This window comes from Kogia breviceps, chromosome 8, assembly GCF_026419965.1.
Source record: "Kogia breviceps isolate mKogBre1 chromosome 8, mKogBre1 haplotype 1, whole genome shotgun sequence".
NCBI lineage: Eukaryota > Metazoa > Chordata > Mammalia > Artiodactyla > Physeteridae > Kogia > Kogia breviceps.
Genome location: NC_081317.1, coordinates 105,897,924 through 105,915,708, shown reverse-complemented (window position 1 = coordinate 105,915,708; position 17,785 = coordinate 105,897,924). Strand labels below are relative to the sequence as shown.

Genomic DNA, 17,785 nt, shown 5'->3' with positions numbered 1-17,785 from the left:
TGAGAAAGCATGCTAGGCTTCCGTCTGGTGACTCGCAGCTGTGAAGTAAACGGTGAGAGGCCTGGCTCCAGAGAAAGCAATGGCAAACTGGCAAATCTACGGTGTTTGTTTTTACCATCAGATCAGGTTCTGATGCTTTCTCTGCGATGACCTGGGACTTGCTCAGACTCCGGTCTTTTCTCTTGAACTTGCTCATCCGGTTCTCACTGTCCTCTTTGAGGGACAGATCTTCCACTCTGGCCCCTGACGAGGCCCTGCGCTCCAAAAGGGGCTCCAGGATGGACCTATCAGGGGTGGGGGAGGGAAGGATTGGGAGTTTGGGATTAGCAGAGGCAAGCTAGTAAATATAGGATAGATAAACAACAAGGTTCTACTGTATAGCACAGGGAACTATATTCAATATCCTGGGATAGACCATAATGGAAAAGAATATGAAAAAGAATAGATATATGTATAACTGAGTCACTTTGCTATACAGCAGAAATTAACACAACATTGTAAATCAACTATACTTCAACAAATTTTTTTGAAAAAGGATTGACCTATCAGCCATGAACAAGGACAAAAGTCAGAAAACACTGATCACCTGACAGTCAAAATGGATATATGTACAACGGATTCACTTTGCTGTAGGCCTGAAACTAACACAACATTATAAATCAAGTATACCCCAATAAAAATTCAAACAAACAAACAAACAAACAAAAAACTGACTCCAAAAAGACCAGGGGACATGACTCCACAGCCGAACCTTGACCTGTAGCATTGTTCTCAGGTTGTAATCTGGATAGCTCAAGGTCTACGTGTACAGAAATGAGGCCGTCCAAGTATGGAAAGAAAATACTAGTGAACATTTATCTTATCTCAGGAAGACAAGGTCTTATTAAACTTAGAAGTAAAGACAGAGTTCACACAGTAAAAGATGAATAGGCAGCTTTATGTAGTGGATAACAGCACATTCTCTGGAGCCCTACAGCCTGGGTTCAAATCCTACCTACACTGACTTGCTGGGTGATCTTGGGCAGATAACCTTTCATACCTCAGTTTCCTTCTATGTGAAATGGGGATAATAATAGCACCTACCTTATAGGGTGATCACAGAACGCTTACAACAGGGCCTAGCATACAGGAGTACTCCTCAAGTGTTTCTTAATTGCAGTGATAGATTTTCAAGCACCACAGTGAAAATGGATTCATTCAAAGATCATAATTAGATGTTAATACATAGAGGAGAAGAGTTTGATGAGAAACAGGAGAGTCTCAAACTATCTCCCCATAAATTGCTTATTAATTAAAAAGGGAAAAATAGTAAGTACTATTTTAAAAATAGAAAAGAAAATGGACCAAATCTTAACCACAGGATCAATTAAATCACTAATAAGGGACAAACGGGTAATGTGCTTCCAGATATGATACCTGAAAAGGACATATCACACAGAAATGTATCACCTGAATCCTAAGCACAAGGAAACGTCAGACAAACCCAAACGAAAAAAAATTCTATAAAATAACTGGCCCATAGTCTTCAAAAATGTCATTATGAAAGACAAGGAAAGGCTAAGGAAATGATTTCAAATGAAAGAATAGAGAGAAATGGCTAAATACAATATGTGATCCTGATTGGATCCTGTACCAGAAATTGCTACAAGACATTACTGGGTCAACTGACAAAACTGGAATATGGGTTGTAGCTTTAAGTATTGGGTCAATGTCACATTTCCTGAATGTACAGGCTGTACTGAATGTAGTACGTGGTTACGATAAGACAATCTGCTTGCTCCACAGCCATGGTGTATGCAGCCCACTCTCAAATGGTAGACTGGGGGTTGGCGGGAGAGATAGAGAGGAATGATGTGGCAAAATGTAAAAACAAGGGGGGAGGGGTTAAAAACCTACCTTTGTGATGTATAGATTGCTTATAGCTTCTAAATGGGTATTTAATAAGTTCTGGTTTAATTAAAACTTGGTAGATTTTACTCCATAAAAATGAAAAGTTTGGGGCTTCCCTGGTGGCGCGGTGGTTGGGAATCCGCCTGCCGATGCAGGGGACACGGGTTCGTGCCCCGGTCTGGGAGGATCCCACGTGCCGCGGAGCGGCTGGGCCCGTGAGCCATGGCCGCTGAGCCTGCGCGTCCGGAGCCTGTGCTCCGCAGCGGGAGAGGCCGCAACAGTGAGAGGCCCGCGTACCACAAAAAAAAAAAAAAAAATGAAAAGTTTGGAGGGATAGGTCGGCAGAGCACAGAGGATTTTTAGGGCAGTTAAATTATTCTATATGATACTACAATGGTGAATATATTTACCAAAACTCACAACGTACAACACCACGAGTGAACCCTAACTGTAAACTATGGACTTTGGGTGACTGTGATGTGTCAATGTAGGTTCATCAAGTGTAACAAATGTATCACTTTGGTGCTGGATGCTTATGGTAGGGGAGGCTGGGCGTGTCCAGGGCAGAGGTACATGGGAACTCTCTGTACTTTCTGGTCATTCTTGCTGTGAACCTAAAATTGCTCTAAGAAATAAAGCCTATTTTTTTCTCTCTTTTTTTTTTTTTTTTTTAGAAAAAGCTTTGATATGAAATAAGACAAGAGAAAAACAGCTATCAGCTTTTAGTATTTAAAAATTAAAAGCTTCTGTTCAGCAGAAAGCATCATTTGTAAACTAAAACTATTGGCTGTACATATTTTAGATGGCAAATATCATTAATGTATAAGAAACTTTTACAAATCAAAAAGAAAAAAATATGAGTAGCTCAATTTTTACAAACTGTCAAAGGAAATAAACGGGTATTTCACGAAAAAAGAAATCCAAATAATTTTTTAAAAACTTAGTATCACTAATTATTAAATATGTAAATATTAAAATGAGATCACTAGAGGAGGCAGAGTTTAGTTTACATTTTATTATGGAAAATTTTGAACATTAAAAAGTGGAGAGAAAATAATAAATTTTTCTTTTTTTTGGCTGCACTGTGTGCCATGCGGGATTTTAGTTCCCCGACCAGGGATCAACCCTGCGCCCCTTGCAGTGGAAGCACGGAGTCCTAAGCACTGGACCGCCAGGGAAGTCCCTGAGAGAATATAATAAATCTTATGTGTACATTACTCAGTATCAACAGTGATCAACTCATGGCCAATCTTATTTCTTTTTCTTTTTTTTTTTTGTGGTGGTATGCGGGCCTCTCACTGCTGTGGCCCCTCCTGCTGCAGAGCACAGGCTCCGGACGCGCAGGCCCAGCGGCCATGGCCCACGGGCCCAGCCGCTCCGCGGCACGTGGGATCCTCCCGGACCGGGACACGAACCCGTGTCCCCTGCAACGGCAGGCGGACTCCCAACCACTGCGCCACCAGGGAAGCCCAATCTTATTTCTTACATATACCCAGTCATAGTCCTCACCCCTCACTGGGTTATTTGGAAGTGATTCCTAGGTATCACATCTCATCTATAAATATTTCGGTGCATATCTCTACAAGGCAAGGATTCATCTTCATAACAAAACTATACTCCCATCATCATTCCTAAAAAAGTGAATAATTCTCTAATTTCATCAAACATCCAATCAGTGTTCAAATTTCCTGTCTCATAATTTTTTTGGCAAGTGATTTGTTTGAATCGGGATCTAAACAAGATTCACTCATTGTATTTGGCTGATATACTTCTTAAGTCATTTTAAGCTTTTTAATACTTTAGGTCTCACTTTCTACAAAATATTTTGCCCTCTTTCATGAAGATACAGGATGAGAAAGTACCAGGAAAGTCTGGTTAAAGAACCACTGGAGCCACAATGGAAGATGCTTCCAGACTACAATTCTTCTTTCTTATTGCAAATTATTCTCTCCTTTTCTGAATTATCTTTTATTATTATTACTTTTTTTAAAGATTACATGCCTGAATTTGCAATATTTTGCTATTTTCCAATTATTAGTATATTTAAGGGGAAGCCACTCGCTATTATTTGTCTTAAATCTGCACTAATTAAGAAAATCATAGAACTAAATTCCAAAACAGACGCTTATTATTCTTAAAACCAACCAAGCCAAATCAAACAAAAAGAATCACTTCAGGGGCTTCCCTGGTGGCGCAGTGGTTGAGAGTCCACCTGCTGATGCAGGGGACATGGGTTTGTGCCCCGGTCCGGGAGGATCCCACATGCTGCGAAGCGGCTAGACCCATGAGCCATGGATGCTGAGCCTGCGTGTCCAGAGCCTATGCTCCGCAACCGGAGAGGCCACAACAGTGAGAGGCCCACGTACCGCTAAAAAAAAAAAAAAAAAAAAAAAAAAAAAAAAAGTGATAATTAAAAACTAATAATAAAATTACATAGCAATATGGAAAATGTTTATAACAAAAAGACAAAGAGGAAAAGCAAATTACCAAACTAAATCTGTGCTATAATTGCAGCTGTGTAAAGATATCTATGTCAATGGTAAAGGATAGATAAATAATTTAGAAAATAATAAATATTTGAGGGCTTACCTGGTGGCGCAGTGGTTAAGAATCTGCCTGCCAATGCACGGGACATGGGTACAAGCTCTGGTCTGGGAAGATCCCACATGCCACAGAGCAGCTAAGCCCATGCACCACAACTGCTGAGCCTGTGCTCTAGAGCCCATGAGCCACAACTACTGAGCCCACATGCCACAACTACTGAAGCTCGCATGCCTAGAGCCCATGCTCCGTAACAAGAGAAGCCACCGCAGTGAGAAGCCCTCACACCTCAACAAAGAGTAGCCCCCGCTCGCTGCATCTAGAGAAAGCCTGCATGCAGCAGTGAAGACCCAATGTAGCCAATCAATCAATCAATAAATAAAATATTTGATTTCCAGGTAGAAGGCCATTTGGACAGGTTACTTTTGTGATATGATTATTATAATATGGAATTACGAAATTATAAATAAGTGTTAAGTCAACTGACTTAACTTATATTCAACATTAAAACACACAGTGATGCTAAATACTCTTCATGTATATAAAATTAAGCAATAGGTCACAAAGTGGTACATGCCATGCTTTTCCACTTGAACACAATTATGAATTCACTTCTTTAAAATATTTTAAATGTGAACATATGGAAAGGAACTTCATGTGCCTGGCAAGAAGGCTCAACATCAAAAAGCCCTAAATTCGGGCTTCCCTGGTGGCGCAGTGGTTGAGAGTCCGCCTGCCGATGCAGGGGACACGGGTTCGTGCCCCGGTCCGGGAAGATCCCACGTGCCGCGGAGCGGCTGGGCCCGTGAGCCATGGCCGCTAGGCCTGTGCGTCCGGAGCCTGTGCTCCGCAACGGGAGAGGCCACAGCAGTGAGAGGCCCGCATACCGCAAAAAAAAAAAAAAAAAAAAAAAAAAAAAAAAAAAAAAAAGCCCTAAACTCAATCCATAAATTTAATATATCCCAATAAAAATAACAGGATTCCAGACAAGTTAATATGAAAATAAGCTATGTAAAACTAGCCAGACAAATTCTGAAAAAAAATTACTAGAAATTTTAAAACCTTTAAAATCTATAGTAATTAAAACTGCATTAGAACAAGTGCATGAACCACACAGGTAGATCTAAGAAATGGGGGAAGAGTCTACAAACAGACTAAAGAACATATTGGAATTTGATTTTTTTATAAGGCTGACATTTCAAATCAGTAGAGAAAAGATGGTTTGCTCACTAAATGTTATAGGGAGAACTGGGTAGCCAAGTAGGGAAAAAAAATTGGCTCTATGCCTTACACTTTATACCAAAATAAATTGCAAAGAATCACAGATTTTATTATAAATACTGAAAACCTAAAATTAGTCTTTTTGTAGTCTTAAAGTGAGGAAGGCCTTTATGATATAAAATCCAGAAGCCATAAAATCAAATATTAACTTATTTGACTGCATAAAAAAATCAGCATAACTAAATAAAAAATTAGAAGCAAAGTCAGAAGACAAAGGAAAAATTGGAAATATTTCAACTCATATCACAAAGGGTCAATATCCAACAAAAAAATGTACACAAAATATCTGACCACAGTTCACAGAAAATACATACAAGCTAAACAAATGAAAAGATGCTCAACCTCACACAAAACAAGAGGGATGAAAGAAAACCAATATGCAACCAAACAAAAGCCCTAGGCCAAGAAAATATTTTCCACCTATCAGACTGGTAAAAATTAAAAGGCCTGGTAATACACAATTTGGTGGCAAGATGTGGGTGAACTGGCACCCTTGTGTGTTGCTGATGGGACTGTAAATGGTGTACAATCTCCATGAAAGTCAGTTTAGAAATAATTTTGAAAACTGCAGCTACATATGTTTGACAGAGCAATTTCACTTCTGGACTTTTTCTCATATTGATATACTTGAATATTAACAAAATAATATATTTTTAAGGTTACTCATTGCTATCACTACTGTGATAGTAAGAGGCTGAAATCAAACAAATGTCCATCAACAGACAATGATGGAGTGTATCACGTGTAGGGAAATCATGAGATGTCTACAACTCAAAGGAAAGAAGAGGCTCTCGCAGTTCTGAAATGGAATGATTTTCAAGATCTAGTCAGTGAAAAAAGCAAGGCAGGACTTCCCTGGTGGCGCAGTGGTTAAGAATCCGCCTGCCAATGCAGCAGACACGGGTTCGTGCCCTGGTCTGGGAAGATCCCACATGCCGCGGAGCAACTAAGCCCGTGCGCCACAACTACTGAGCCTGCGCTCTAGAACCCATAAGCCACAACTACTGAGCCCGTGTTCCACAACTACGGAAGCCCACATGCCTAGAGCCTGTGTTCTGAAACAAGAGAAGCCACCACAATGAGAAGCCCGCGCACCGCAACAAAGAGTAGCTTCCGTTCACCAACGCAGCCAAAGATAAATAAATAAATAAACTAAGTTTTTAAAAAGCAAGGCAAAGAGTATTATATGCTGTTGTTTATAAATAAAAAACGTGTGATGAAGGATATATATTTAAGAACTGCTTCTGTACAGATAAAGAGCTGCTGGAAAGGCAACACGGACATGAAGCTGAATGCTAACATCACTGGCCTCTGGAGAGTGGTACTGATGAGCTGGGAGTTGGGCGCTGACAGGAGACCTCTCATGACATGTCCTTTTGTACCTTTGAAATTTCATATGTGATTACATTGCCTACTCATAAAATAAACTTAAAAATTACTTTTAAAAATTGAAACCGAAAAAGTCAAGCGATAACTACAAATTATTCTGAAACAAACAAGTAGGATATGATTGGCTGGGTCACAGGGTGTGATGGCATTATGGGTGATTTTTTTTTTCCGTTTTTCATAACTGTTGCTACTATCACGTAAGTAATGATATGCCTCATGACGAAGACGATGAGAAAGACCCAAAAACTAACAACCCAGGTACTGTGAATTATTTCCCTTACGAAGATAATGCAGCCACACTGACCAAGTCTCACTTTGGGGACCAAAGGCAAACATTAGGAAGCAGTTACCTCACCCCTCCTGGCAATTAAAGATCGAAGCCTTACCCATCAGATCCTGGTCTGGAAGGAGCATTATCAGATGAGTTAGAAGAGCTGGAGATCACCGAGGAAGTCACCGAGGTGATGGACAATCTCCGCAGTGTGGACGACATGATGTAGGGGAGCACCATAGACCCTGTGCGGTTTTGCTTCCTCTCCGTCAAGTTGGGCGGCTAAAGGAGACACGACCGCTCATGGTTAGCTGGCCGGGAATTCAGCCCCTAGAAACGGGCACAGCCCCTGTTGGTTTGTGGCGAGTGCCCACCTGTACTGGCGTTGGCACCCCATTCTGATGGGTTGGTGCCTGTGTTACGTCGGTTGTTAAATATTGCAAATACTTGTATTCTTTTTTTGTAGTTCGAAAGATTTTACTGACATTTTGTTTATTATAATAGGACATACAAGATATTTTGTAACTGCGTATCACAACATCCTGACATTTAAGCATCTAGGTTGTGAGTGCATTTTCTGTATATTAAGCAACTCTCCATTTTTAAAAAATTTCTTCGATTGAAGTATAGTTCATTTACAATGCTGTTTTAGTTTCTGCTGTACAGCAAAGTGATTCAGTTAAATATATATATATTTATTCCTTTTCACATTCTTTTCCATAATGGTTTATCACAGGATATTGAATATAGTTCCCTGTGCTCTACAGTAGGACCTTGTTGTTTATCCATCCCATATATACTAGTTTACACCTGCTAATCCCAAACTCCCAATCCATCCGTGTCCCCCAATCCATCCCTCCCCCACCCCTCTTATATTCTTAGTTATAAACACAACTTCGGTTAAGCCTACCTTGTTTCTAAAACTAGAGAAAAATTCACCCTAACTTTCTGCCAGCCTCATGAGAGACGGAAACCGAGATGTTCATTACTCATCAATAAAATAGCAAACCCCTCTGTCTGCTTCTCCAGCTTAGCTTCCACCGGCCATTTAAAAAACGGAATACTGGCCTAATGGAAAAGTTTTAGATTGAAACTGGACACCTGATGCTTATCCTGGTGAATCTTAGGAAATAAAGGAATACGAATATACTCTCATAAGAAATGTCTCCAGTAGGTCACCATATCAAATCCAAATGGTAATTAATATTGGCCTGGGTCTCATAAAAACTAAACTCATTGAGTGAAAGCCAAGTCTTTGCCATCTAGGAACTTGTGTAAAAGACAAATGTTCCTAAAAGAAAAGTCTTAACTGGCAACAGGTTAGGAGGTAAATTCGTAGGAAAGCATGACTGAACACTCGGGTGACTGAGAGAGATGATCAAAAAGATACTAGGGAGAAAAATGTAGCAGAGATGGAGGTATGGGAATAGGGGACAGGAATACGTGAAAAGAAAGGCAGAGCTTTGATTTGGAGGAAAGAGGATTTTTGAAAATCTGGGGTTCAAGAACACAACATTTGGGCTTCCCTGGTGGCGCAGTGGTTGAGAATCCACCTGCCGATGCAGGGGACGCGGGTTCGTGCCCCGGTCCGGGAAGATCCCACGTGCCGCGGAGCGGCTGGGCCCGTGAGCCATGGCCGCTGCGCCTGCGCGTCCGGAGCCTGTGCTCCGCAACGGGAGAGGCCGCGACAGTGAGAGGCCCGCGTACCGCAAAAAAAAAAAAAAAAAAAAAAAAGAACACAACATTTGAAGAGAGCAGGATGAACTCATGTTCAAAAGAGCGGCTAAATGAAGCTGGAACCAAGCACACCATCAACTGTGGGAGAGAAGAGGCTGAACCATGTATCGCTCCACCCAACTTCTTGGGAGGAAAAAAAGAAAACTGTAGCTGGGAGAAATGTTACAACTGTCCAAAAAAAATCATGACATCAGCTACATGCATTGTCAAATGTAATTCACAATTCTCTGTCCCCTTCGAAGGTGTGTTGAGTATGAACATTTCACCAAAATAAAAAAATAAAGATTAGGACAAACTGTAGGAGTTGGGCTAGACAGCACAGGGATAACCGGTGTCTGGGATTAGGAAACCCCGATTTCTAGTAGTGTGGTTTTCACAGTGTGGTGCCTAGCCCCGCAGCACTACCCGCTGGCACGTTAGAAATGCAAATTCTTGGGGCCCATCCCAGACCAAGTGAATCAGAAACCCTAAGGCTGTGGCCCAGCAATCTGTTTTCACGAGGCTTCCAGGTGGTCCTGACGGTCATTCAAGTTTAAGAGCCGCTCTCCAGCGCAACAGTTGAAGGTTAACAAGGGCGGACCACGCCTTCTCCGAACTGCCCCAGTGTTTGCATGTCATTCCTCGGCTACTTTAACTCATTTGGCATCTGAAAAACGGATCCATATCATAAACGGTAGAAGAGACTAGAAAAAGCTCATAGGTTGTTGAGACAAAGCCTACCAGTGTTATAACCCCATAGAGCTTTTCCACTTTCTCCTTGAGTTCCCGGAAGCAAGAAGACAACCGGTTGTGCAGTGGCTTCAGCTGCTCTGTCAGCTTCTCCCCGTGGATGCGGATTCCCTCTGTCAGCAGAGGCATCTGGGAAGAAGGGCATGAAACGAATAGGATATTGTTTAGGAAGAGGGAGAGTCCAGATTTGGATGCTGGGGAAGCATGGAAGGAGGGGGATGGACAGGTAAACCGGTAGACACAGCATGTTTCAAACGGAAGATACTGCTTCTCGGTGTGAAGCTTGGGAACTGGATGCTCTTGGGTCAAAGGTGCAGAGGAATCTGCACACGGGGGATACAAGTAACCAGGGGAAGGGCTGACAGGCAAGGCAAGTCCACACGAGCCTGGGGGCCTTTCTAGGCAGGAGTAGCTGATAAGTTTCACCTTGGACTGAGCTGTATGGCTGCGTTTCCTCCCACTGTGCACAGAAGCAGTGAGAAAGAGAGAGCAACTGAGGCCGACATCTCTCATCTGGAAACACAAGCCAGCAAACCGATTTGGGGACTTTAATCTCCCCTCTAAGAAGACCCCACCCAACACTGTGCAGTCTAATGGAATGTTCTTCCTATGTTGCTTCGCCACATAAATAGGTAGGTTGTGATTCCAAGGGTTAAAAAAAAATGCAACCCTAAACGTGCGCTTGGAGATGGATGCCCTAGAGAACATCTTGGTGTTGTGTGCGGTGGCCGCCCACAGAGCCAGGAGAGCTGTCCAGCCACACCTCCCCCGGACATACCTGCAACGCTATCAGTCGCTTTAGCAGCTCGATCTTCTCCTGGTCTTCAGGATGCTCCTGCAAGTACTTTTCCGTAAAAAAAGCCTAAAAGCAAAGCATTGGCAAGTATTGATTAGAACACATTCCTATCTGTGTATCTGACCCTAAGAGGAAGGGGAGGGAAGCCTAGAAGGGCGAAACACATCTTCTGTTCTGTCTGATGAACCAGGAATGATTAAGTAAACATTCGTTCCTTGCCTGGGAAGCCCTTAAACCACTGGAGTGGACAATTCAAACAGGAAAGAGTTATTCTGTAGTCTTCCTGGAATCATGCAATTCCCAGCAAGAGTACGTTCTCAACTGCTACACACACACAAATCAAATCAGCAGCAGCAGCAGCAGAGCAGAATGTCATTCATTAAATAACTTCCCCAAAGAGCTAAGAAAAGGCCAAATGGCACTATCAAAAGGTTATTCATTAGAGTAAGTGCCTAGATCTTATAAAGGAAAGAGCAAAAAATTAATAGGCCGAAGATGTGGCTGAGAGTTTTCCTGTCCAGCATTTTATAGGCTGTATCACGATTCCTGAAGATTCATACTGGCACTTTCTTACTAATCTCCAAAAGGCTATTTTGAGGACAACATGAGAAATGCTATAGATGTGAAAGTCTTTTGAAAATATTAAATGCAGGTTGAATTTATTATGCCATGTCAAGACCATGTCACCCACAACATCAATAAACATTCGTGGAAAGGTCCTATAACAGGGACATAAAACTCAAACTCAAACTATAAATAGAGGTGTTCCATAGGAGACCATTTTAAAGACAGAATTCATTAGGAAAGAAAAACTAAAGTCTGTAGTGAACATTTGAGCTCCAACAGAGTTCAAAACGGGAGTTATCTATTTTCTCCCTTTACCATAACCATCATTTCTGAGAGTGCTTTTGAGGACCAGCCTTCAAAGTTCCCCTTCACTCTTTTGCTTCACTAGTAGGAAAACCACCCCATTACATGAAACCCAAGAGTTCCTGAAACTACAGGATACAGTTATAAAAGGGATCAGCCCATTTTGTGTGGAAAACAGAATATGTGCAAACTCTTTACTTTGTGGGAAGATGTTATGGGTTAAACTGTGTCCCCCGCTACCCCAAATTCAGAGGTTGAAGTCCTAAGCCCTGGGACCTCAGAATGTGACCTTAGATGGACACAGACTTATTGCGGAGGTAATTAGTTAAGATGAGGTCACATGAGAGTAGGATGGACCCCTAATCCAATCTGACCGGTGTCCGTGCAAAAAGGGGATATGAGGAGACAGACACATGTGCACAGAGAGAACATCATGCGAAGAGCCAAGGAGAAGACAGTCATCTACAAGGCAAGGGATACCAAAGGTTGCCAGCAACCCAAAGAAGCCAGGAGAGAGGCAGGGAGCAGACTCTCCCTCAGAGGCCTCAGAGGGAATCAACGCTGCTGACACCGTGATTTCAGACTACTGGACCCCAGAACTGTGAGACAATCAATTCCTATTGTTTTAAGCCACGCTCTCTGTGGTACTTTGTTATGGCAGCCCTAGAAAACGAGTACAACAGAGAATATAAATATATGGAATCTGGGCTTCCCTGGTGGCGCAGTGGTTGAGAGTCCGCCTGCCGATGCAGGGGACGCAGGTTCGTGCCCCGGTCCGGGAGGATCCCGCGTGCCGCGGAGCAACAAAGCCCATGAGCCACAACTACTGCGCCTGCGCGTCTGGAGCCCGTGCTCCGCAACAAGAGAGGCCACGATAGTGAGAGGCCTGCGCACCACGATGAAGAGTGGCCCCTGCTTGCCCCAACTAGAGAAAGCCCGCACACAGGAATGGAGACCCAACACAGCCAAAAATAAATAAATTAATTAATTTAAAAACAAAAAACCCCTTTAGTGACATTCTCATTATCTACAAAAAAGAGCTTTAAAAATATATATATATGGAATCCATGCGTGCATCACACAAAGGAAACAGGACAGCACGTTTACAGAGCAGCTCATTCTGGCAGATTCCTATTTAGAGGGACTGTCAAGATAAATGAAAACAAAGGATTTGCTTAAATCTTCAGCCACCTTTACCTTTCAAAATACACACAGTTTAAATTTGAAAGTTAAAAAAATTTTTTGACCTCTGATAAAACGCACTGAAATTCCCAAAGCATCAGTTGCGTCAGGGCACATCAGAGCAGAGTCCCCTGAAATTAGTTTTTCTAGCAGACTCCTGCCTCCCAACAGAATGGGCTGATGAATTGCTGCACGCAGCTCCTGTGTTCCGATCACTCTGGCACCGATTAAAGAGCTGCCTTAAAACAGGTCGCCTGTATCAAGTAGGTAATGATGGATTCCCCACCTGATTGCAATAGTTCAAGGTGATCAACGAGTTTACCTTTTTCTTATGTTTAGAAATGTACAGTCATACATATTAAAAGTAAAAACTAACAGTTTTTAAAAGTTGCTGAAATAAATTTGTTTATATATCCTTCCTTTCCTTCCTTCTTTTTTCATTTTAATTAGAAGATGGTCACACTGGAAAAAACTTCATATAAAATTATATAATAGTCACAGATATTGGCATATATAAATCAGAGTTTAGGAGCATTCTGGAAAAAAAAAAAAAAAAAAAAGAATACTTGGAAAGACACATCAAAATTAGTACCAGATAGCTTATAGGAAAAAACACACACTGAAATCATTATAGCATGAAAAAAGTATTGTATTCTGGGCCCTAGTATTGAATTCCATTATAACACTAGAAATTATTACTGAAACCTAACATGGGCAAACGAGAGTTCCTCTGGTGCTTTGCCAGCTGCTGAGACTAAGAAGACTAAAAAAGGTTGAGAGGTTGAAGAGACGACAGAAGCAAGAAGATCACTGTAGCACGGGTAAGCCCCACTCATCAACAACGCTCAAACCGGGACATCCCTGGTGGTCCAGTGGCTGAGACTCCGTGCTTCCAAGGCAGGGGGTGCGGGTTCGATCCCTGGTTGGGGAACTAAGATCCCTCATGCCAAAAAAAATTAAAAAAGAACACTCAAATCACACATTCTGTTCCAAGTAGACAGGAAGAAAACCGACCCTGATCAAGCCACCACTACATGGCAGGCGTTGTATGATGTTCCCCATATACAGGAGGTCTCCCCTAAGCCCCACATCTCTCCTGTCAGTTATGTATTTTCCTTACTTTTTTCAAATATGAAAACTGGAGCTCAGAGAGATTAAGTATGTCACCCGAGAGCACACAGTGGCCAATGGGAAGCCAGAACTGGGTCATAAGAGAGACTGATTCTGAAGCCCCTGCTCTTCCCAGGACATTGTGTACAAATGGAAATAAGAGAATCAGCCCAGTTAACCTCTCTCATCTTCCCCATCCATCTCCTTTTCTTCCCAATCACTCTCCATGTTACTCAACAGGGGTGTCACTTGTTTATTTATACTCAAGAAGAGGACCCCCAAATGATTTAGCCACTGAAAACATACCTAGCAATTAAAAATCCTGCTTCGGGCTTCCCTGGTGGCGCAGTGGTTGAGAGTCCGCCTGCCGATGCAGGGGACACGGGTTCGTGCCCCGGTCCGGGAGGATCCCACATGCCGCGGAGCGGCTGGGCCCATGAGCCATGGCCGCTGAGCCTGCGCGTCCGGAGCCTGTGCTCCGCAAAGGGACAGGCCATGGCAGTGAGAGGCCCACGTACCACCAAAAAAAAAATAAAAAATAAAAAAATAAAAATAAAAATCCTGCTTCTATTGATTATATGTAACCAAATTCTACTGAATGCATTACCTCCACTTTAAGTGATGCTACCTCCAAACCCTGTGTGTGCAATGGAGTCCCATGTGATGAGCATTCCATTCATGTTTTTCCAGAGCAACAGATACGACACTTAGCTGAATTAATTTAATTGCAGAGCCAGGGCCAGCGTTTGTCCATACAACCAATGGCACACCGTGTCAGGGTTCCAAATAGAGCATGGCTCTGTGTTTCCCACAGATGCTGCTTCCCTTCCAGGGCATCCTCAGGTCTGGGGTCCACTTGTATGCTTTCTACCTTCCAGGGGAGAGAGGGAGTGGGAAGGGAATTCACAGCTGCTGAATCAACCAGAGGTCTATCAGATCGATCTTTTGGTGACTCTACCAACCAGACAGTGGCCTAACCCTGGCTGGGTGGCTGATGGGGTCTAGCAGCTATGAGGTCAGGGAGAAGCCTGTCCTTAATTTCATTTGCCATTCGCCAAGAGGGGAGAATGAAAATCTCTCAGAGAAGTTGTAAGAAACGAATTCACCAGCTGCCACCGGAGGAGGCAGGAGGGACACGCCAGACCTGGTGGCCCCGTGGGGTTCCCGGGACGCAGCCCACCTTCTCGTAGTTGGAGTAACCCCCCATGACAGCCGGGTCCACGATGCCACTAAGCAGCATGGAGAGGGGATGCACGGAGAGGGACCGGTCCCAGGCGTGCTGCTGGACACAGCTGCTGATCTTCTCATTGGTGAGCTCCATGGTTTCAATGGCGTTCTCCAGAGGGCTGATTTCCTCCTGTGACAGAGAGCACGGCAGAGGAGAGACGCTGAGCTCCACAGCCAAGACTGGAAAAAGCCTAGGTCTTCCCCTCAAAAGGCATACAGTTCCCACCAAGCTATGGAGGAGTGATGTTTTACTTGTCAAAGTCGTGTTTTCTTTTTGGCCGTACCGAGCGGCACGTGGGATCTTAGTTCCCCGACCGGGGATAGAACCTGTGTCCCCTGCAGTGGAAGCGTGGAGTCCTACCCACTGGACCGCCAGGCAAGTCCCGGGGTCGTGTTTATTAGTAAGGATAGCACACTTATTTGAAAATGGTGTTGGTAAGCTGCTAAATAAGCTATTTAAAATCTCAGAAAGTACAAGGATGATTTAAAAATTGGAGCTATGGTAATGATTATTTCTTGGAGCACAGTGTCTATGGAAATTTTGAGAAGATAAAATTGGAGCTGTAATAATGATTGTTTCTTAGTCAAATCTTCCTTACATATTTTTGAGAAGATCAATGACAATAGAGGGGCAATATATCTGACCCAAGACACCTCTGCACACCAAAAATGTTTACTGGTAAGAGGTTTGATGCTCCTTCCGTGAGAAAAGGTAAGTGATCTTGGAAGTCACACGTTCAGACCATATATTAAGTCTCCTTAGTATGGGTTCTACCATTTACGGAAGTCAGAAATAATAGGATGTATTAGAATATTCAAGCTGGATTTTGAATGCGAATGAAATAAGATGCAATGCAGGTTCAGAGAGAGCTCCTCCTGTGGAAATGTCTTCCAAACCAGATTCAAGAAAAATTGTGTCCTTCTTCATTTTACCCTGATCAACCAGCATGATCTCCTACTCCAGACTAGATTCCAAAAGCCTCTGTGCAGGGCTTCCCTGGTGGCGCAGTGGTTGAGAGTCCGCCTGCCGATGCAGGGGACACGGGTTTGTGCCCCGGTCCGGGAGGATCCCACATGCCGCGGAGCGGCTGGGCCCGTGAGCCATGGCCACCGAGCCTGCGCGTCCGGAGCCTGTGCTCCGCAACGGGAGGGGCCACAGCAGTGAGAGGCCCGCGTAACGCCAAAAAAAAAAAAAAGCCTCTGTCCAAAATCATATTCATACTTGAAGAATAATAATTTATCACTAGTGGTATGGAACACATCAAACTTTAGATTTGTTCAAGACATATTTCTTGATTACTTATTTTAGGCAAGTAGTGTGCTATGCACCATTGTTACAAAAGTGATTAAGATATAATTCATGGCTGGGCAGAGCATACGGTTTTCACAGGGTCAGGGTGGGGAGGTTTCAAGATATGTAAGCATGGTAGGTAACTCTTTAGAAATAAGCCAAGGTTGTGACAGGGCACAGAGAAAGGGCATCTAACCCAGCTTGGGAGTTTCAGAGATGGCTTCCTGGAGAAGCTGGTACCTAAACTAAATCTCAATAGGAGTTAGGTTGAGAAGTGGTCAGAGGGCATGCCGGGCAGAGAAAATGACCTAATGTCAGAGAAGGTTGATATAGCATGGAATGAGCAATTTAGTTCCAGTAGATTCCATAGAAGATGAAGTGGAAGAGCTTAGTCACACAGACCCTGTACGCATGTGCTAGGAGCATGGGCTTTCTAGTCTAGGCGCTGGGGGGGCCACAGCAAGGTTTTAAGCATGAGAATGATACAGCCAGGCTTTCACTATGGAATTCACACTCTGAGGCAGAGAGGAAAATGGACCTAAGAAGCCAATGCAGGGAGGCCAATCGGGAGGCTTTTTCAATGGCATCAACCAGAGATGAATGAGGGACTAGAAACAGGGTACCTCAGTAGGAGGGCTGGGGGAAAAAAAACTACAACAGATTTAATAAATATTAAAGAGGTAAAACAAACAGCTTTGGGGAGTGATGAAGATGGAAGGGTCTCGGATGAATGGTGATGTGACTAGCTGAAAATAAGAGGAAATGTTCTTGGAGAGAAGAACGTGATTGATAGGAAACTCATAGGAGGAATTCCAAAAATGTTTTTGGGCACTGGCTGGATCCTTGAGGAGACAACACCCATTTGGTCATAAAAGAGCCATTCACTGGGAGTAATCTTTAGGGTTGATGTTGTAACATCAGTTTTACAAAGGAGTTCTATTCTACAAGCATGTCTTTTATTTCTCTTTTGGAAAATAAAGTGGGCCAGAGGAGCTAGTGAGAAATGGTGGGGGGATTTAACAAAGGCTCTCATTCTGTTTGGAGACAGAAAGATTTTTTTCTGAGTTCCACTTTCAAATGACTTACTGTTGAAATCTGTTTGACTTCAAACCACTTGAGAATCCCAGGGAAGGTATAGGCAGTCGTATACGTGGTCCTTTCAATCCACATGGTCTGGTGGAAGGAAGGAAAGTAGGAAATGTTGGTCAGTTCCCAGGCAAAACAGCAAAACTTCCAGGTTTATGAGATCCTCTTTTTAAAATTTTTTAAAATAAATAACAATTAAAATTATTTCATATCAGAGCATAGTTGATTGTTAGTTTCAGGTGTACAGCAACGTGATTCAGTTATACATAATGTACCTATTCTTTTCCAAATTCTTTTCCCATTTAGGTTATTACAGAATATTGAGCAGAGTTCCCTGTGCTGTACAGTAGGTCCTTGTTGGTTATCTAGAGATTTTATTTTCAAT

The 17,785-nt window shown here is 42.9% G+C and overlaps 1 protein-coding gene across 2 annotated transcripts in view; it reads right to left on the bottom strand.

The window, feature by feature from the left end:
- The window catches only part of DOCK5 (dedicator of cytokinesis 5), a 219,521-nt gene that overhangs the window by 8,923 nt on the left and 192,813 nt on the right, over positions 1-17,785 (bottom strand). For both annotated transcript variants that reach the window (XM_067039910.1, XM_059071707.2), the window contains exons 44-49: positions 17,401-17,487; positions 14,977-15,153; positions 10,617-10,700; positions 9,830-9,967; positions 7,488-7,654; positions 116-284 (exon numbers count right to left, since the gene is read on the bottom strand). In XM_067039910.1, coding sequence (XP_066896011.1) covers positions 116-284; positions 7,488-7,654; positions 9,830-9,967; positions 10,617-10,700; positions 14,977-15,153; positions 17,401-17,487 — 822 coding nt within the window. The remainder of the gene's footprint in view (positions 1-115; positions 285-7,487; positions 7,655-9,829; positions 9,968-10,616; positions 10,701-14,976; positions 15,154-17,400; positions 17,488-17,785) is intronic.